Below are 22,392 nucleotides of genomic sequence, written 5' to 3'. Positions count from 1 at the left end.
GGCCGCCATCTTGAGTACCATATTCAACAACAGTGGCTCCACAATACTTTTAAGTAGATCGTTATTTTTCAAATATCTCCTCAAATTGGGTCCAATATGATGTCTATCTCCATAAGCATTTGCTCTTTTCACTGCCAGGGTTCTGTAAACCTAGGCTCACCAGATTGTTTTGGACTACAACTCTCATCAGCCGTAGCCAGCCTTAGTGGCTGCTCCATGGTGAGTGTTCATGCAAGTCACAGTGCAAGTTGCAGACCCCAGCACTAATCACTGCAGAACATGAGTCATATAATGCATTTTAAGCAATACAAAAACATGTATTACATCATAAAGTTGTTAAATCCACCAGAGTCAACTTTTAACATGTCCTTAGTCCATTGGTGAGATACACAATAAGCTAAGGAGACAACTCAGCTCTGTTTTGAAAAAATGCACATTGAACATATGCAACTGTCTTTAATGCATGATATTTAAAGGAGCCAATGCACCAGACTCGAAGGGGCATAGTAGCTGCATCTGCTATTCTGTAATTCTACATACAGATCAGTGACACAAACTCTAGTTCAAGTAGGTCAGTAATAAGATGAACAGCTGAAGAAAAGGAACTTTTCGCAAGGAGTTTTGTTGCTTTGTACAATATCTTCTATGCATTGGTGTTTAATGTTATTTTCTATCATCATTTACTATAACCCTATCAGAATGCTTTAGGTGTATGTGGCCTTAATGAATTTCTTCACTTTTACCCCCTGACTCTTTATTGAAAATGTCTTTCTCCTGGCTTGCTGAATTTCATTGTTTAGTGAACTTTGAATCATTATTTGTTATTTGTTATTGTTGGATGAATTGGGATTTCAATCATACCGTTTCATGTTGGTTTTTGTTCCATGTACATTTTTTTCACCCGCTCCTTTATATCTTGCATGTCTATCTAATTTGGGTGGTCCATTTCTTTTTTTTTCTTTTTTTTAAATATTTTTCTTTTCTTTTATTGTGTACAGTTTACAAAAGAAACCTTTATATCATTAATATCTAATAAGTTACATAAAAAAAGAGAATACATTATTTCTACGTTTACTCTGGACAAGGAGACCCTCCAAACCCCTCATATCCTATACATTCTGTGACCGTGTCCACCCTCCTATGAGCTGACATCCTTCCTCCCGCTCTCCACCTTTTCTATAAAAAAGCGCCTTTGTTCTTGCTTCTCCACAAGTAATGGAAATGTTGAAACTTATGACATTGTTTGTTAATCCTGGATGTTCAATCAAATATGGTGCATTTCGGTCATTGTGTTGCATATTTGTGGCACACACATAAAGGGTCGTTTTTTTAAATGAAACAGAAAACGTTAGAAGGCATTGAATGGCGAAATATCAAAATCAAAGGCTCATTTTTGTTGATGTCAAAATGTGTCAGGATGCATCCCTTAGATGGAAGACGTATCAGGTCACACATATGAGAGTCCACAGGGCACTAATGTCTCTGGCCTATAGAGTATCACAGTGATCTTCTGCATGGTAGTGATGCAGAGATTGCACATTTATAGTGATTTTCAGTGCCTGAAGGAAGCATGGGTCGTCTGCATCCACGTTTGGTGGGAAATAAACAAAGGGAAGCAGAATATAGATTCTCCACCTTACCTCTGCTCTCTTCTCATGGGAAAAGCAAGCAGGCAGTCCGGCGCTAATCGGACTACAGTAGCTGAGGGAAGAAGAAACATGACTATTAATGCACTTTCCATAAAGGGTGTCTTCATTTATTTGCAGGTATCTACTTTTAGGACTTGTGTGCTTCATTCCAAAGCCATCCTTACTCAAAATCCCCATCTACTTGGAAAATTCTTGCTTCATTTTTGCACTTGAATCTTTATTGTTTAAGAACCATATTTTATTTAGGTTTGGGCGACACTTTGCTGACCCAGTCAGTGCTTTTTGCTTGACTTAGTACACTTAATTTCAGTACTTGGTTGTTATGCTTTCAGTTCAATTATTTGTCATCCAATTTAAAATTAAATACCATGTTGTTTAATCTTCCCCTTTGAGCACCACAATGCTTAACTGTTTTCTGTAAATATATTTTCTTTTTCTATTTAATTTGTTCTGACATTTTTTTATTCTCCTTTTCATGTTTTTTGATATGTTCTGGAAAATATATAAAGGTTTGTGTAAGCATTGTTTTGTGATTTGTGCCTTCCAGTTATCTAAAGCAGTCTTCTAGTTTTCATTCATTGCATACCTTTCAGTTGTCTAGAATTGAGTCGAGATTTTGATTTCGTTTTTTGCTACGTTTTGGCTGCAGTTTTAACTGATTCTCTGGGAATATGGGTCGTTGTTATTTCACTGATAGCCACAACCTGTCACCGACCTGTCCTGGACACGCGCACTAAACAGACCAACAATGCCGTAAAAACTACAGCGACAACAACCAAAGCACAGAAAACGTGGGGTCGGCTGCACATTGCCGCCCTAAACATGCACATGTGCGCACTGCTATTATTGCTATACTGCTCACAACCACAATCTCCCAAACACTGGCAACACCTGGCACCTTACTATGGTTTCCTCACACGTTCTCAGAGGTGGGGTTGAAATGAACCCAGCAGCACTGCGTTAGCTGAACCATCTCAGACTCCCGCAAACCCGGTGTCTCACAGCGCTGCAGTGACGAGAAAGGCATCATCAGATGGCAAAGGGTCTCGCATGTCAGACATCAGCATTGCTGATATTGGTATCAAACTTCTAAGCTCAGACAAGCACAACATAGAAAGCCTCACTGTGCATGCACAGGCAACTTAGCAGCATGCATGGGCACTTCTTTCGGGGTGTGGGGGGGCGGGGAGGGGAGGGGATTTGCTAGCCGGGAGATAGATCTCTAGGCCGTATGTGCTTATCTAAGGCCATCCTTTCTCAAAATCTACCTCTGGTTTAAAAAATGAATGTAATATTTGAATTACATTCGTTTCTTTTAGGAAAAATGGTTTACTTTTGGCTTGATGTATTTTAATAGACAGAAAACAGAAATTAGGGACTAGGTGAATGGGGTGCGTTATGAGTTTGGCGGTATTTGCTCAGGAAATACCGGCAAACTAATTTACCAGAATGTAGTCTGGCAGAATGACTGCAAGATTATGAGTGTAGTAATGCCGATTTTAGTCCCCATTGTCTGGGTCTACAGGCCTCTATGGGGATTTTGAAAGAAATAGTCTAGTGGCAATTCTGCCTGCAGAAACTCCTCCACTATTTCTCATTAAAGTATACTCCTCCATTGTAATGCCAAGCTTCGAATTTGGCACTAATGTAAAAGGGACAGTAATTCAATTACTGCCAAAGACAATCTGGGTAACAGAATAATCAACATTGTTTACTGCACCCCCACACCTATAATGAACACCATTAAGCCAGTGCTCAGTAAGGAACTGCCTTTCTTCTGTCATATTACTTAACAATGTTCGTAAGAAGCATTTTTTCTGCTTTTAGTTTCTCTTACTAGGTTGAGCCAAATCAACATAGTTTGAATGAAAGGATTCAATGGTTGGAAAAAGAGTAAGATGTTTCACATCAATAGATCTCTTCCATCCAAAAACCTTCAGCCCAATTCAAACCAGGGTGACCCACTGGCTCTAGTTGGAAAGAGCTGTTTCGAGGCGCATACAAGTGGAATCAGACATTTACAGACTTGGCTCTGTTAGGGGGAATTCTCTGTTAAGGCTAATTTCCCAAACCTAGTGAGTCCTCCAGCAGCTTTGCTGGATTTTTGGGGTTTATTTTTTTCTCCTGCTAAGACCGAGACTCTTTTTTTCTCCCACTCTTAGACATGATTTGAGATATCCTTTGACTTTGTAATGTGTTTAATGGGCTATGGGGTCGTTTACTCCATAGGGTTTCATGTATTCTTGGTAAGTGTGTTACACAGCACCCTCAGTGCAGTAACACAGGGGTGGCATAGTGACCCCCAAACATAGACTCCATACCCTGGGACTGACTACTGTCTCCCAGGGCATGTAAAGTCACCATTGACTTTACTAGTGTTAAATTGTGAACAGAACCAGTACAAACCATCCTATTGTGGAAGTACTGGTAGGGGTAATTAGATTGCCCCTGGGTCTGTTTTTTGAGGGGGCACTGTGCAGTCCCCCCTTGGCGAGTTTCTGGCTGGTGGCAGTGCTTACCACGCAAAATATTCCCCCGGAATATTTCCTATGGGATTTTCCCATTCATTTTAAACGCACCACTTTTTGGTGCAATGTTAAAGATACCGCCGGGTTATTTATTTAATATTTATTCCCCGGTTGGGTCTTTTTGCCAGGACTCGGTTTTAAAATGGCGTTTGTGTTCGCCTCTATAACTCCAACCCAAGTCGAGCCCTTTGTTCCACTTTTTGGCAGGCTTCTCCACAGAAGCCTTCAAAAGTGGTGCCACTCTGTCTCGGTCTACAGGATGTGTGGGAGGGGGGTTTAGGCACCCTGGACTGAGTTGCCTCGGCAACTCAAGTCACACTCTTGTGTGATTGGCCCAGTGGTGAGCCGCCCGGTTAACCACTTAGCATGTTTGAGTGACAGCTAGAACTGATGAATGGGGGTTTTCTGCATAAAAGCAGGAGCTTGGGGACTGGAACTTCAGAAGTCACCACAGGACCAAAGAATCCGAAGAGTGAGAAGCTGAGCCGACCTGCAACGATGACACCACCGGTGGAGCCCTGCTGAACCGTCTCACCACTTCCCAACGACAGAGAATATCTTCATCCCGGAGAGTCTTCTTCCTCTGAGCTGGTGGGGATAACCAGTTCGCCCTCTTTTTCACCTTCCTGGATCGTCTCGTGGTCGAATCGCCCAAGCCAAGCACCCCGGCGGCCAGATAGCCACGCTTCACCACTACAGTGAATAAAAGGGTAGTACCTTTTAACCGGGAAACTCTGCGGCTGGTTTCTTCCCTGGCAGTGCAACGACCTCCAGCTTTCCTCCACGTCGAGATCTCCTCTTCCCCTGGAGGAAGCACCGACTTGCACCCGCTGCCAGGAACAACTGCCCCCCTGGAGCTCTCTCACCATTTCAGGTACTGAGTCCCGCCTGGTCTCCCTTGCAACAGACTGTTCAAGGTGTCCCGTAAATCCTTGACTTTCTATCCTGGGGTGACCTGGGACCTACTAACTAACTTTTCCTGACTTGATCCAACCCTTTTTGAACGTTTTGCAAAGACTCTTTAAAAGTACTATTCAACTGTGTGATCTTGGACACATTCCACCTTGCTCTCACCAAGAGTGGGCCTGGCCTATGACTTTCTTGCTCCTCAGTAGACTCTGCCATTTCTGACTTGCTCTGGTTCTCCTAAAGTGTTGGTATTGTGAATGTTCCTAATTCTGCCTTTTTCCCTCCCTTTTTAATTAACTTATTGGAGTGTCATCTTAGGTTAAGCGCTCACCTCTGTCTGAAAATAAGTGGTGTTTTAACTAAGACTTGTTCAATAAGTGATCAGGGATGTATATATATTAATAGTGACTGTGTTTGAACTTGCTTGCCATATTGGTGTTAGTGTATTTTACAAAGTGTGTTTTTAAATAAATAATGATATACTTTTATACCCAAGCTCTGGTCAGTGTTTGCTTGTGCTACTGTATTTTGATATCTACCTTGTATACTCTATATACTGTCTAACTCTTCTTGAGAGAAGTCTGGCTGCTCAGCCACAGCTACCAGGTAAATCTGGGTGGTACAGACTGCTACCAATTGGGTTTACTGCCAACACCTGTGGTCTTAAGCCTTTTGCAGTGGTCCCTAAGGGAACTGCACAGGTTTCTGCCTAACAGGCTCACTTACATTCATTATGGAGGCATGAACAGCTTGAGGTGAATCACATTATTTTTGCATTTTTCGAACCAGCATTGGAGTCCAGCACTTAAAGCCTTGCCCACCCCTAATTTCCACATTGTCCATAATTTCAGGACAAAGGGTTTTGGTGGAATGATTGGTGCTTTCGTGCACACATTGAGGCACAAAAAGAAGTCTATCAACACATTTGTATCTAAAGTATTCATAATAATTTCACTATCGGTCCATATGCAATACCAGGACACCAATGGTGAGACTTATTTTACTATAACACTCTTACACCATGATAATAAGGTGGAAATAGTGAGCATGTCATTATAGTTAAGTTTGAAACCCCACATGAAGTGTAATGTTTGAGATGCTGAAATTGTTGGCATCCCGGACTAAAACCTTTCAAGATTTGTATTCAAAGATGGCCGCTTGGCTGAATCTTGTATGATGCCTTTTCAGCCTGTTATTGTTGTACTCCTTCATCAGTGCATTAGGAGATGTGATCCATGATCCACGCACAATGCCTTGCAATACATATGTATTTCCCTCATTCAGTATGCACTGCCATGTGTTTGTATGCTGGTGCTCGCCTTCAAGGGCCTGATTCACCTAAAACCTTTTATCATGTTGCAACCCCATTGGAAAACACTCTGTGAATAAGTCTCTCCAAATTGGTTTTTCCTGTGCATATTCATTCTACAGACTCACGGTAATCTGTAAAATGCCGCCTGCTGTGTGTAGGCATTCACGGTGCCAGTTCCCTGATATAATTGATATATATATATCATTCTAATTATCCCTGCTTTAAACTCACTGTTTTCAATCGTATTCTCTGCGCTTCGAGGGAAAAAAGAAACATTTACTTTTTCATCATATTTTGCATTCCCATTGCAACTCCACAGTAACTGAGCATTGTCCCCTATTTTTACTATTGGCAATCAGTTAATAATAAATCACAGCCAGTCTCCCCGAGATCGGCGATTGGCAATAACGACTCATGTCTTACCACATAAAGGGCACAGAGAGTAATACGCAGGTATAGTTACCTTGGAACGCTCATCCCGCAGGTTAAACGTCAGTTCTAGATTCGTAAGAAACTGGTCGGCAAACTCAGGATACATATCCAAAACCTCTAAGAGATCTTCCCTCTGGATCTTGTGCAAGTCGCAGTATGTCAATGCTCTCACGTCTGCATTCGATTTCCCAGGTTTTGCATAAAGATGAACCATCTCTCCAAAAATGTCATTTTTGCCTACAAAGGAAGACAATCAGTTGAGTGATCGCATTATCATTTCAAAAGAGGACGCTATGAAATGCAGCTCAGCATGTTAACTATGAAAGTATTCTGAACAGCAGGAAAGGGCGCACTTCCTTCACACCAAAACCACCATAGTTATGCACTCCTTTCTAAAGGAACATGCCACACTGGAAGTTTACAGTATTACTTACATCTCTATACTCTTATGTATGCATATCTTTATTTATTCATGTATTAATGCAACTGATTTAATATAAGTCTATAATTCAAGTCGGGTTTGGAGGAGTACTTCACTACACACCCGAAGTACAGTAGCAGGTGCTGAGAAGGTCAATGCTGTTCTATGGAGCAGTGTTCAATTGTGGGGTTGTAGGAGAGGTGTAGTTGGTATTGTGAACCAGGCAATAGTGAAGTAGCATGAGTAGAAAGAGGTGATGGTGATGGCTCTGTGCAGGAAACGGGGTGAAGCGGAGAGAAGTGGCTCCAAGGACAGGTAATAAGTAACAACATGGTTACTGTGTAGCATAACTCGGCTGTGGTGGTGGGCTTCCACATATTATCTATAGTATTGATCTAGCAGCTTCATTTTGCTTAGAGAATAAGTGTTTGCCTTTCGTTCCTGCTTCTGAATAGTAATATGATTCACGTTTATTCAATACTAGCTGTTCCCGGCGTGTAACATACGCTGTTCTAACATATCTTAAAGGTTAATATAGGTCTGCAATTCATAGGGTCACTTCTCGCCCCCTTCTTACATATCCAAATTACCACTGATCACTTTCAGGAAGGGGATTGGGGGTAGTTCCCTGTGACTTATTAATTGTCATTGAAAAGGCTAAACATATCAGATGGAAATTGAGGTATGTGCGGTATAAGAACAGTATATAAGTTCCATCGATCACACAGGCCTCTATGATGTGTCTTTGTAGACACGCAATTGTTAACCCAGTTCCATTGCAGAGTCCCCGTGATGGCATAAGATTGCGTGGTAGCATAATTACAGCACCTAGTTTCAGTTTTAGCTTGTGAGGAGGCATTCGTCTACAGCGTTTCGCTCTTTAGAGACTGAAATGTTGAGCTGGTAATTAAGTGCTCATTGACACTGGAACTGCTGTGCCGTGTATGAAAAGAAGTGGGGGTGGAAAGAAGTACATACAAAATGTTTGCAGTAGTGGAAGATGAAGGTGACCGCGTAGATCCATGCTCATTCTGTATGTTGAAATGATAGCTGTTGAAGTGGGTGCCCTTTGCCATTTGGAAAGCAGAGGGCAACCTAACACTGATTAACTGCATCAGCTGGGTACAGAAACATACTTAAGTGTTTTATATATAGAGAGATCTTACAGTAATAATGATAATCATAAAATAAACATTAGGCCACACTGACATTTAAAGAGTCATAGGAGCAGAAGCCATGTGTAAGATTTTTGAGTATCTCACCTTCAGTAAAATTGTCAGTCAGCCATGCTATTTTAATGCTCACATTAATTGGACTCAATGTAATGGAAACATCCAAAATCAGTTACTACAAGGAAATAGTGTGACTGTCTACATTAAAACTAAACTGAGCACAGGCTTCAAAGACTCTGCTTATAGTAAGTAGAAAGGAATGCTTTTGACAATCATTCTGGAGTTCATTTTCAATTGAGCCTTAACATGAATGGAAGGCGTAAAAGCCTTGAGTAAGGCATTAATATTTTCCATTCACTCCACAGCTCATTTTCAAGCATTTATATGGAGGAGAGGAGGATCGGAAAGCAACTTGCGTTTCTGCCACTCCCTTCCTCTATGCCATACAAATGCTCCAGCATTTGCGCTGGCATAGACTTACATGCCGGCGCAAATACTGGAGATCCCTATGGAATGATGTGATATCATAAATCATTTATAACGTGCCTGTATACAAGTGTTTCTAGGCACAACAAGACAAGGAAGGGAAGACAGAAGGTGGACAAAACAACAATCTTACTAGGCCTTGTGTCACTCAGATCGTGCAATTGTGGGGGGATGGAGGAGGAGAAGAGCCAGGGGGAGGAAAGAGTGCAAAGGAATTCATAAGTGCTGCCAGAGACAAGCCCTGGAGTGTGTAGATTGGACGAGTGTGTAGATTGAATGAGTATGTAGATTGGACGAGTGGGTAGATTGGACGAGTGTGTAGATTGACCGAATGTGTGGAGCGGACGATTGTGTCGAGGAGCAGACGAGTGTGTGGAGCAGACGAGTGCGTGGAGCGAATGAGTGTACGCGGAACGGACGAGTGTACGTGGATCAGATGAGTGTATGTGGAACGGACAAGTGTATATGGAGCGAATGATTGTATACGGAGCGGATGACTGTGTGGAGCGGATGACTGCGGAGCAGATGAGTGGCAGATGAGTCTGTGGAGCGGATGAACGCATAGAACGAATGAGTGTATGGAGTGGATGGATATATAGAGCGGATGAGTATGCTGAACGGACGAGTATGCTGAACGGACGAGTACGTAGAGCGGATGAATAGTGCATAGAACGGATGACAAACAAAATGCATAGAACGGACCCGACCGCTCAGAATTGCATGACATATATATTATGCTTTGGAATGCAAGGAACTTCTGAAAGAGCATACTTCATATCACACCCCACGCTTACTCTCTCCTTACACCCCCACTCAACTAGAACACAGAGATACTATGACACCCTTCGGTATAACTGTTCTCATATCAATATCTGCCGCTCACTCCCCATCACTCTAACTAAACATCGCTGGTTTCACACCCCCCCAGCCAGGCGTTTCTCCTCAGGCCTAACCATGCACACTCGGCCTGGATAATTCCGGCGAGACCGAACACATACTCCCGATCTCTCAACCACCACACCTACCGCTAAGAAGCAGCTACCACATGAATCCACACCCGCTGCACACATACCTGGTGCGCACATGCACCATTAGACTCTTTCTAATCTCTCTACTGACCCGAACTTCGGTTCCCAAGGGCGATCAACCTACCAGCACCTTCAGACCATACCAATGGTATATAAGGCGCTATACAAATGCAAAATAACATAACATAACATAACTAGGTAGCATTGCCCCTCCTACCTTTGTAGCTAGCTTACTCGCATCAAGTGAAGGGCCTTTTCCAACAGAGCCAGCAATGCCATGAGGCCCTAATCTATTGTTTCCATAGCTAGAAACATTCAAACGTGTGTTAATTGTCCTCACATCAATCTGAACATTCCCAGCTATAATCCCCTGTCTCAGTCCGTTCTTTCAGGTTTCAGCCCCACCTCCCACCCCCAGTTGCATGCCACCTTGAGCAATGCAAATTTGTGTTGTGATTTTTGACTGAAAACATATACTTCGGCTTTGGTTAGAGATTGGCTATTACCACAGAGTATTTATTGTCTTAATAAAGGCCAGGTATAGGCCTACCTGCGTTGTTTGCAGCATGCACATTTTTCCCCAGGTGCACCTATATCATTATTAAGTTTCCAAAGTAGAATTTGTGGGCATTAAAGGATAAACAAGTGTTTTTCCTTCGGGGCAGTTGATTGTCATAGTTTCAAATTACCGGATTTGGTGCATGATAAAATGTATTCAACCCCAGATTAAACCCCCTCACCCTCTGCTGTAGCGTGAATTCCCTCCCTTTTTTTTGTATGTCAGTAGTGTTTTGTTCTTTCTGCGCTTCGAGGCTCATGGGCGATTTAGCGCTATATACAAATTATACTCAAATCAGGCTCCGAATTAATCAGTTGCTTTGCTCTGTGCTGGTAGGAATTTATCACTGAGATCCTATTGCATAATCTCCATATAGGGGCCATTTCACAAAATATGTTGTGGCTGAAAATGGTTTTGTGCTTACAAAAATGTACAAAAAGGCAACTGGTGCAAAAGGATTGATTCATGGAAATGTGAAAATGGCCCTTTGCGGGCAGTTGCTAAAAAATATATGAAATGCGTTAAACCATGCCACTGGACACTAAACATACCCAGATTGACAAATTGCCATGCGGACAATGTGCGGGGCATGGCACAAACCCCAGCACCTCAACCACACCCACAATGCTAATGGGGCATGACCTGTGGACCTACTCCAGACCGAGCTACCAAACCCACAGCATCCATCCTGGGTTCAGTGCCCACTGGGCATAAGCCGTGCCCAGTGGATACTGAACCTGTGCACTAAGATCACAAACTCAATTCCTAAAAAAGCCATACAATAAAAATCACCAAAGTACACAATTCATCAAACAAATATTGATTCATACAAAAGTTTTCCGAATTGGCATAACCTGCGCCAAAAAACGTTCCAACATTGCACATACCATTGACGCTTGAGCCTGCATAAGATTAAAATATGCAACACAGCATTGCCAAAACTGTTGAGCTTTAGGATCCTGTGTCATGCATGACTTTTTCTTTGCTCATCCCAGACCATATTCTAAATCATTGGCTTCTCATCACTTGCATGAGAAGATGCCCTACTGTCCCATGTGTGCCTCAGGTCCCTGGTATGATTTGTGGGGTCTCCGTTGTTATGCTTTTCTAATAAAGCGAAAGGCAACAGTAAATTCAATTGGAGAATTGTCCCAAACAATATCGAGTCAGTGCAGGATTGGGATCGAATTTGATTATTTACATAAAGGCGGCACACAGAACAACAGCTTAAAGCCTATTTGTAATCAGATATGAAAGGTTTTGCTGTATCCGAAAGTGTCAGAACCACAGGATAGCAAGAGAAGAGGAGGCCCACTTGTTACGTTTTGGCTCATAGGTGGAACTTTGGCAACACCTCTGAGACAAAGCTAATGGCAGAGAAGACTGTATATATGGCTTACGTTGGTGTTAGACATTGCTACCTGCAAACAGTGTTGTATGAAAGGTTAAGTGCCTTCATTCAAAGGATCCATATCCCAACTCATGTCTCATTTAATTGATTTTAAACGGACATTTCTGCTTGAGAACAAAAACATCGGTCTTAAATACAAGGGGTTAGTTATGGCATCTGCTTTAATACAACTGCTTAGCTGAAGTCCAGTAGTGACATGTACCAATTCACTTTATTGGACTTTGAGAAGCCAACAGTGTTGGCTTTGCCAATGTTTGTTTTTACTGTTTATACTGGTCAGTGAAAACATGATGGCAATGTCTCACTAGAGACACCAAGGTTAGACGGGTCCATGTAATAATGTCCCCGCAAAAATGTCTACTGACAAAAAAGTCGCTGTTTTTGGGAAGACATTATTAAATTGAACATGCAGGGGACAACGCCGCAACCCCCAATTTGTTTTTTTTACAAGCGGAGCAGGGGACTTCCCGGCAACCCGTCCCCATACATAATTTCACCATATATAATGTCGCCAATAGCTTTTCCCAGCGACATTATGTATGGGGACATTTTGTGTGGGGACATTATTACCTGATACAGATTGGACAGTATATTCTGCTCAGTAGAACAGTCAATACATGTAGCACACCAGGACTGGCAAGATTCAGAGCTTCAATCTACTTGACAAGTTCAAGCCTAACTTGCGTTATTCATATTTCCATCAACGATCCGGATCTATGAGGTTTTCTTAATTTGTGCTGCCGAAATCGACTTTTTCTATATTTTTATGTTCAATTTTACTATTTTTTAACGCTAAATTGGTACAGAGACACTCGACATCCCTACTTCATCCCCACCTTCTACATACTGCACCCCAACTTATCATATACTTTTTTGCAGGGGGAAAGTGGTTAAAAATGCAGCAAAAGAAATTCGACAAAAGTCTATTTCAGGAAAAGAAGGAATTCCCAAATTCTGTTTCAGTTGTCTGGACGGGGAACTATTGCTATGCATAATTTGTAGATAAGTGACGATTTTTGCCCATGCTTAAAGATGGGGATTGGTGTCCATCCAGCCAACTAAAGGCCCAAGTCTGAAAACTTGAATCTTCGCACTGCATCACAAATTCTTAGCCTGTTGAAATCTCTTTGCATAATTATACTGCTGATGAAATCTCTTTGCATACTTAAACTGCTCTTCATAATTATCTTACGTCACCACATCTGTAATTGTATTCTGCACTTACAATGTAAATGCATGCAGCCATGCTGAAACTGTAGGTATATAATCTCTGCTACTGTAACCGCTTTGTTCATGTCAAGAATTGCACCCAGATGCCTCAGGGCTAGGTGCGCTATATAAAAGGTGTAAATAAATAAACACCATTGTTGCTGCTCCACTTTCTCCCCTAAATTCGAATTTTTCAAAGCTCATTGGAATGGATGTACAAAGGCTCACCCAGTATATTATTTTTACCTTGGCATTCTGGAGGCTTTTGAGTGAATTGCTGTTCATGTTCAATATTCAGGTACTTAGACATACGTGCTGATAATCCAGAGCCACATTTTTTTTTACCTTTTCCCGTGTGTGACAAATTGCCACATGATGTGATGACCACAGGGAACACAGGAAAAAAGGTATGTTTCAAAATGTATATTTAGGCTCTCACAAATGGAGTTGATAAAGCTACAGGAAATAGGGCTGAAACCATAACAAAAGAAAGGGTGACTAAAAATGTATACAGGTGGAATAAAGTTACAGAATCTCGGATCTATTTAGTTGAGTCCTGGTCCTTCCATGGCACAGTCTCTCAAGTAGAATACTGAAAGATCCCCAGGATTCCCACTGGGTAAAGCAACCTCCAAATCAATTGAAGTCTTTTTCGGATTGCAAGGTTGCCATTCTGTGCCATTGTCACAGTCTCTGGCAATCCCCCTTCCTGGTGGGCTGCCTTTCGGAGTAAGGCATCTCTTCTCATTGGCTTCTCCCCCTCCTGGGGAAGCTGCAGTTCTCTACCAGGATTCTGCACTCAGTTTAATTTACCCCTGGTGGACAAGGCCCTCTAGGCCAAGGTTTTCTGTTTATTTTCTTTTCCCCTCCTGGGAGGCTTCAATTCAGGGCCAGAGATCTCTTCTCACTTTTTGGTTATGTTGAACTCTCCCTCTTCAGATATGCAGTGTTCTCTTGTAGGGCAAATAGTAATGCTGAACATTCCCACTCCTGCAACGGGGTTGGCCCTCTTCAGCCAAGTAGTTATGTAGAACTCTCCCACTCCAGCCATGACGTTCGCCCTTGTAGGCCAAATGGTTAGCCTTAATTCTCCCAGTGGATCCATGGGGCTAGCCCTCCTAGGCAAATGCTTAGACTGGACCCTCCCTATTCATTCATGGGGTTTGCCAAATGGCCTCCATTCCCAAGGCAACTAATAACATGCCAGTAGTCATGCTTGGTGGTCATCTTCAAGTCCTCTCTCTCCTTCTCTCCTCACATTGCTGACTTTACCCACTTTCGGCTTCACTTCTTCAGAGACATTCTCCCTTTCCTCACCTTGCCCCAGAAGCTCAATGTGTCCAGATCTCAGGTTCTCCCCAGGCCTGATTACCATAACAGCCTCTTCCTTAATATTGCTCTTTCCTCCCTTTGCCCTCTTCAATTAATCCAGAACAGGACTACAAGAATTATCCTTGGCCTCAAGCCCAGGGACAACAACTCTCCATCCCTAAAAACATTACACTGGCTCCTAGTAACTGCAAGGATCAAATTCAAGACCCTGTGCATCATCCACAAGGCTTTTTGGGCCCTGGGACATCACTACATCCAACTTGGTCTCCCTAAATACCTCCCTGCTAGAGTCATTCAGTCCTCTAGCTCAAACTCACTGCAGATAAGATGTTTCTCTAAGCAGAGAGTGATAGGTAGATCTCTTTCCTCAGCAGGAGCCTCCCTCTGGAACACCCTCCCTGCCCCTCTTTGACTTGAGCCGGTTCTCCTTAAGTTTCAGAAGCTTCTTAAGATCTTCCTTTTCACCTCCTTTTTCCTTCTCCCTTGCTGATCTCCACCTGCCACCGCGACTGGTTGCCTGTGTCTCATATAAGTAGTCTGTGGCCACGCACCCCTTAACAGTCCTCACCTTCACCCCTAGCAGCACTTGCCCCAGGGTACCTTTCCCTGACCAGCCTACTGACTCTGGGCCACTACGGTCCTCACACTTAGTTTACTCCCAACCCCCTGTTCTTCAGGACACTTGCCCTCTGGGGCTCATTCCAGGCACTTGGTCAGCCCATGGGACCCCCTACTCCGGCACTTCGTCCTCCTCTGCAGAGAATCAGGTTGGCCTCCAGTACGAGCAAACATCCTTCTCACCCTACAACTCTATAGCTTCAACGGGTCCTCGTCCTCCTCCTTCCAGATCTAAGGAAAACTGATGTGAACACTCTAGCTTTTACACCCGGCCTTCATTTATTGGGTAGATTTTTCAGCTTGGCTAAAGTGCGAATCACATTTGTTATGAGGCATTGAGAAGTTTGACTTCATAAGAGCTATCTGCCACCGTAGATTATTTTCATGTGTTCTCAGCCTACAGGCTGTGACTCGGGTGTGGCTGGGCTACTTTTCTCTGTATTATCTAAGTTCCCAGCTATGTGGCTTGCCTGAGGATATTTCCTACTTTCAGGAGGTAATCTGGGTTTTCCTAATACTCAATGAGTCAATGTGCATAATTAAACTGTCTTTGCTGAGTTTTTAAAGTGACTTTCGCGGGTAGAGAGCATTCATGGCTTTCCTCCCACTAGGAACAACTGAGGCTTGGGGAAACGGATTCTTCATTTTCAAAAGTTTGCCTTAGGGTGGGAGAGGGCGGGGGCTTATTGCCGTCGGTGTGTTGCAGCTGTAAGGAGGATCTACCTTTCTCCCTGTAAAGAGCTATATTTCTATCAAGCTTGGTCAGTGGTGGAAATGGAAAATAATTGGTGGGGGATCCCACAGGGGGTGGGGACAGAGTTTGGGGGGGTGCTGCACGAGGAGGGGGCAGAGCTGGCAGTTGACCTCCGATCAAAGTAAATGTCCAAAATAATAGTTTTAAATGGCGCTATTTCTTTCATGCTGCTTCTTTTCCAAACCATATATCAATTCCACTTTAAACCACTTCCATGGCACTGGTGATGAGTTACTTCACTATACGGATAATAGTTTTGACCAGTGTTGCTGAGTAAATATTCTTTAAAATGCACAATTTGCATCCCATTTTATAAAAAAAAAAAACAAACAAAAAAAAACCCTTGGGTACTATTCAAACAGGGTGATTTCTGTTCGCCATAAGCGACGTTTTCTTTTACTTGAAGCACAACCGGCACAGCTCCTGCAGCTCCCCTCTGAAATCAGTTGGGTGGCTGCATCGTGTGTGATCGATTCAATGTTAATCGTTAATAATTATTTATTCATGCAATGTTTTTCGGATACCTGTATATTTATTTATTTATGCAATGTTTGTCGGATACAGGTATCCGACAAACATTGCATAAATAAATAAATAAACCGGGTCATGGCTGAGGACTAACTTCCTCGGGTGACCCCTTGCACGGGGTCACCAGAGGAAGTTACTGTTTGCTCACAAGCGCCTTATTTTCTTTTTTTTGACCCCAGCACTGACTCTGGCTGGATCCCGAGATCCGGCTACACATCTGGTGCCAGATCTCGGATCCGGCTAGAGCCGGACCAATCTCCAGTTCTGTGCTTGGTCATTCTCTGGGAGTGAGGAGTTTCAAGGGTTGTTTTTGTCTCGTCCTGTGACTTTGGTTTCCTGAACTCCATTTGGGAGGATGCCGGATACCTTCTACGTTTCTCGTCCATGAGAGTGAAGGATTGTGGGAAATAGATTTCTGTTTCCCTTTCCCTATGCCAATTATTGCGGGATCTGTGGCCATAACGAAAGTTCAGTGGGTTGCACTTGTGCTCTTCCTGGGTTTCAATACTTAATCGGCAGGTTTTCATATTCAAAATCTGAACCTGACATTGCAGGATTCACTCCAGGTTTTCGGTACGTAACGTGAGTAGGTTGCATATGGTAGGTGTAGTCCAGGATTCTCCTGTTTGACTGTGGTGTCTCTACTGACTGTGGAGATGAGGAGGGTTTGGAATAGCCCTAGGAAAGTCCACTGTACAAGGAAGCACTCTTCCCTCACAAGAGAGTAGGGTCTGATCTGTCCTCACACCTGTGAGCCACTTTTCTACCTGAAACCACACGTGAGATCTTAAAGTGTAGAATGCGACTATAGGTGCGTCATTTCCGGAAAATGTCTCAGAAACATACTCATTTATGTGAATTTTGGAAGATAGAGTAATCATTTCAAATTGGAAACCTACTGAGATATTTTCATGAAAAATGTAACTTTTGATGGGCAGTTTTTTGTTGTACTTGATAATTCACTGACACGATACGCATATGTTCCCAAAGCTCAGTGATTGGCTTTGAATGAGCAATTTATACCGAGTTTGTTCCTGCAAATGTAAGCTGCTTTTGATAGGGCAATATGTTGGATTTCTAATAACATCACTGCCCCAAAAAGCATTTCCGAAGCTATTAGTCTCGCTAATTAAAGCATAGGACAATTAATTAAAATAAATTGACTTTCCCTAATGCCCTGTTCTCTGTCATCATTGAAAGATGAGCATCAATTACAAAATAATTTGTTTATGGCTCAGAAAAGTAAACTGTAAAAACGTGAAATGATCATGGGATAAAAACAGACAATTTATCCCAGGAACCGTTAAAGGAGGTGGGAGGGATAGGGCGCGATTCCCAAAGAAACTATTGATCCAAGTTACCCTCGGTGTACCCCTAGAGAGGGTTATTCGATTCATAAATGAAGCAACGCCGACTTACTTCTGACTTCCTAAGAGTTGTTTGTTTGTTTTATTATTTATAATGCGCGAGCGTACCCGGGGGTATCAGGGCGCAGACTTTACAAGAATTTTCGAAGCTTGGTTGAGAGCAAGTCAGACTTACAGTAACTTACAGGAGGACTAAGCAAGAATTGTCAACAGAAAGTTGCCTTCTGACGTGAAAAGCGCTCAGAAGAAGTAGTTACTTCGAGCCATCTTTGGGTGAATCAGTTTCGCAGAGTGCACACTTTCAAAAGGAAAATCGCCAATGAGCTATCCAGGGCGTTCTGCATAAGTAGGCTGTATTTTGAACATGATGGTTTTCATAGGAACATAGTACACTGTTCAGGCAACAGATATATCAATCACTGTGTGCAACGCTAGCATACAGCCCAAGCTCTTGCTACTATATTGCAGCAATACATATTTTGAATAAACAGTTTTAGAACAAAAAGAGAAAGCGATTAAAACGAATTACTCGCAGATCTATTTATTTATTGTATTTCTTATAACTCGCCCATGGGCCTCAGGGCGCACAATTTAATCTAGTTATGAATGTGAGACTTACATTCACAGATCAACAGTGTATGAGATGTTTCTCCAGACTGGGCAAATTATGCACATAGCACCATGCGAGCCGACTGCATTGTAAAGCACCTTTTATGCACGGGTTCACGTGCATAAGACCAATACTTCTTGTGACATGAAGGGATCTAGTTTGAGGCCGCCTTTGTAGAGAACAACCCGAGCAGAGTCAAACAGAATGAATGCGCCTTCTCAGCAAAGGGACGCTCCCCACCAACCTGCACCATCACTACAGCATAATAACAGTATAATCCCATGACATCGTCTAAATAGATGATTCTACATTCATCCAGTTTTTAAATGGATTAAGGCCAGAGTCCTCCATGTGTGGACGGAAGTCGGTACCATCTTAAACTCATTGGGGAAGGGTCGTAAGACCTTTTGAGCTTCCCTGCCACTTGGCTAATTCCATGTGTCATGGTCCATTCCATGTGTGTACTGAGGTGAGAAGTTGCATTGATTATGAAATGCACTGCTCAATGTGATATGGAGGCCTCCAGGTGTCTTCAAGATGTCCAATGTTTGCACTCTGGCAATACTTGTTATCTTCAACCTGTTTCCAAAGATATGAAGTCGTCATGCTACAGAAAAGTATGTCCTTCTGCGGCCAGCAAACAATAACCTTACTCCAGTTCACTGAGAAGAATTGTCAGTATGGATATCATTTTGAGGGGCTAAAATGTGCCACAAGAATGCTAATAGGCCAGCATCTCACATTCATCTGAAGAAATCTCATCAACATTCTGTTCCCTTTCTGAAATAGTTCATCAATCTCAGGTGCAGAAGCATGTTTGGTGATTGAGTTTGTCCCCCTCAATTCGGTATTCTAAGGATCTATGTTTTTTTATTCCAGGTGGCACACAGACAGAAAATGCTTAAATCTTCTATTTGCTTTAATGGGGGCTCTCCCCATGCCCTCTTTGACTTCAATTTTCTCTTCCGCTGCCTACAGACATATAGCTTTCCCCCTGTTAATTCCGTTCCTCTCATCTCTTTGTTGGAGGGTTTCGAGACTGACCCACAGCTGATAACAGGGCTTTGCATAAGCTTTCCCCAGCTCGCATTTTGCAATGGGGCTGAGCAGTGAATGGCAACTCTTGGGATGGCAATGGGGTGGTTCAGGTACAGTGTGAGATGCTATTAACACTCAAAGCGTAGTTGACAAAAGATGTTTCATAAAAATAGACTCTCTCTGTGAGGATAAATATGTTTGTAGAGGTAATAATCTTTCCCTATCATTCCGTTATGCTCAACCAGTTAGGGTTGAACCCAATGTTCTGAATCATGCCTGTTTGCATGGACTTGCATTTGCATCTCACGCCTAGAAACACTTGTGTACAGGCGCATTGTAAATGCCACATCATATCATATCATATCTGGCCAACGCAAACTCTCTGATCTTTGCCAGCATGAGCAGAAAGGCTTTAGCGGGAACCAAGGTTTGGGCAGTGTTGGCTCCAGATGGTCTCTTTCTTCCATGGCTACTGGGAGAGGACGAGAAAAGCACAAGCCCTCCAGTTAGGCGTGGAGCGCAGTGGTGTGCGCTGCTGAGTTCACTGCAGTCTTGGGTAGTCTCGGCTCCAGTCAATGTCTTTCTTCCATGGCTACTGGAAGAGGAGGAGCAAAGCATAAGCCCTCCAGTTGGGTGCAGAGTGCAGCGGAGTTCACTGCTGAGATTGCTACAGTGTTAACCAGTCTGGTGCTGGAGGGTGCAAGAAGTCTCAACGCCGAGTGAGTTTGTGAGAGGTGCATAAAGCGCCTTTTTCAGTAACACAAGTATCCTTGGCAGCGTGTCCAAAGTGGTAGTGACTGTGAATTTCAGACCCAGAATGGGGCGGAGACCTTGCTATCTAAGTGAGCATGGTGTGAGTGTCTATACTAGCTTACCGGGAAGTGCGGAGTTATAAAAACTCAGAGTTCGCTACTTAGGGCTTGTACATTATAGCCCCTTGGTGGGAAGCTCTGTAAGTTTGCTTCGCGCTCCGCAGAGATTATCTTCACCAATCCTATTTTCAATTGCAGAGTCGCCCCTTTAGATGAAGAGAAACACCCATTCAAGATACGGGCTGCGCAGTGCTACTGCCTGTTCAAGGAAACGTACCCGGAGCCCCTCTCAAGGTCCTTTGGGCTCTAACAGCAAGCCAAAAATGAAAAAGGATAAACAAAAAAGGAAGGGTCTGGTGGACGAAATACAACTTAAATTTATGGGTTATTTTGATAATTCGGTAGTACCTTTGGTGGAGGGTGGCATAATAGCTGACAAACTGGTTTTGAACGACGAGGTGTCTGTGGGAAAAACAGAATTCCAGAGAAGTGCACCCCTCATGGCTCGCCTATGATTGACAATAATGGATCTTTGCTCAATTTGTGCCAAAATCTACAGTGTAACTCCCTTTGGCCCATAAATACCAGTTATAACAACATTGTTAGTTCTAACCTGTCCGCTAGTCCGGACCTGGAGTAATTAGTGTTCTTTTCAGAGTTCTCTACCAACGGCAGCTTAAGTGAAGACGAATGCTCAGACCAGATCCACGCTGTGTATTGGTCCAGCCAGGACGAATATCGTCTGTTGCTTCCTCTTTGGATACGATCATTACTAAAATGTATCCTTTGTTCCTTTTGTGCACAAAACTTGGAGAAGATCAACTTGAGACAAAACAGACCCTAGCCTTGGTGGTGGACCTTGTTATTGCTTCTAGCCCAGTGCCAAGTACAAAGCACAGTTTAGAAATGGGTGTTGCCAGGGATTCCTCTTCCTCAAGGCTTAATTCCCTTGGGGTGACTATTTCACCTAAGACAAGCTTTGACACGAGAATGTACTTACAAGCCATGAGTGGGTTTGATATCTGCTTCAAACATTTCACGGCAAGAGTCTCTTATAATTACAGCTGACTTGGAGGAACGTGCTTTTGGAGGTGCTCTGTATTGAACAGTCACTGCTCGCTAGTCCTGTACATGGACAGAAGAAGCAGCGAAGGAATGCCCAGCAAGCCAATCAGCTGAATAAGCAAAGTAAACAGACAGAAACCTCAAAATATCCACTACTTAAAAAGTCACAGCCCCTACAATGTGACGTATAAAATCTGGCCACCGTATGTATGGTAACGAATGAACTAAGTGATTGAACTACTCAGCGGGAGGTTCTTCAGGACCCCCTTGACAAATGGATGTTTACTCCTTACCCTCAAAAAACCATGCCCATGTTAACACAGACAGAGCCTAAATACATTTCTGAGGTAGTCTCGACTACACTTAATGGGGACACGCTGGTTCCTGTATTCAGTAAAGCTATAGTGGCCGCCTCCTCGAAAGATTCGAAATTGCCTGAACAGAACGACTCGATCCTGCCGCCTTTAGCGGTGAATACCCACAATAACATACAGAGACCTTATCAGGTCACCTATCTGGAGAATGCATTAAACCCAAATGTGGTTACCAAGCTCTCACATGTCGAATCCTTACAAGTACCAGTGCTTAGTAAGATGAATCACCCTTCGGATTTTCATTGGCCAGTTTGTTCAAAATATGTTAAAATAGTGGAGTCCAACCCTATGGCTGCCAGTCCTTTTTTAAAATCAGTCATGGCTGCTTGAATTCTTAAGTCTTGTTCCGGACCTGCCCATTATTTCTTCTGAGGCGATTGAAAGACTGGAATTGCCTTTGGTCCATTGTTGCTCCAACTCTGTTTTGGTCAACTTTATATCGTCCATGGTGGCTGAACGAATTTGTAAAAATGCTAACTCCTTGCCCGAGATGGGATTTGAGGTCTATGTGTTTCAGCCCTCAATGTTGCCTGCCAAAGTGGGCAGGCCACAGTACACATTTCGGGGAACAGGGGAGTACAGCTCAGCAGCAGTCAAAATAACAAAATGTATTGCCATTTCCCGGGTGTAGAGCAGGACTGTACTTTCAAGCAACCTAGGGTACTGGATAATTGGTTAAACATGTGTAATCAATCTGGTTGACATAGTAGCGCATGTTTAAGGATACATCTATCCATGTCATTTCATGGAATTAGAGGGGCCATCAGTCTTTTCTTGT

The 22,392-nt window shown here is 43.0% G+C and overlaps 1 protein-coding gene across 4 annotated transcripts in view; it reads right to left on the bottom strand.

Moving 5' to 3' along the window:
• KCNH7 (potassium voltage-gated channel subfamily H member 7) overlaps window positions 1–22,392 on the bottom strand; it is a 2,172,707-nt gene that overhangs the window by 245,059 nt on the left and 1,905,256 nt on the right. For all 4 annotated transcript variants that reach the window (XM_069616318.1, XM_069616315.1, XM_069616317.1 and 1 more), the window contains one exon: window positions 6,862–7,067. In XM_069616318.1, the coding sequence (XP_069472419.1) occupies window positions 6,862–7,067 (206 nt within the window). The remainder of the gene's footprint in view (window positions 1–6,861; window positions 7,068–22,392) is intronic.

Source organism: Ambystoma mexicanum, chromosome 9 (assembly GCF_040938575.1).
Source record: "Ambystoma mexicanum isolate Mex_15411 chromosome 9, UKY_AmexF1_1, whole genome shotgun sequence".
NCBI classification, from domain to species: Eukaryota; Metazoa; Chordata; class Amphibia; order Caudata; family Ambystomatidae; genus Ambystoma; species Ambystoma mexicanum.
Note: the sequence above shows the minus strand (reverse complement) of the source record. Positions and strands in the feature narration are given on the sequence as shown.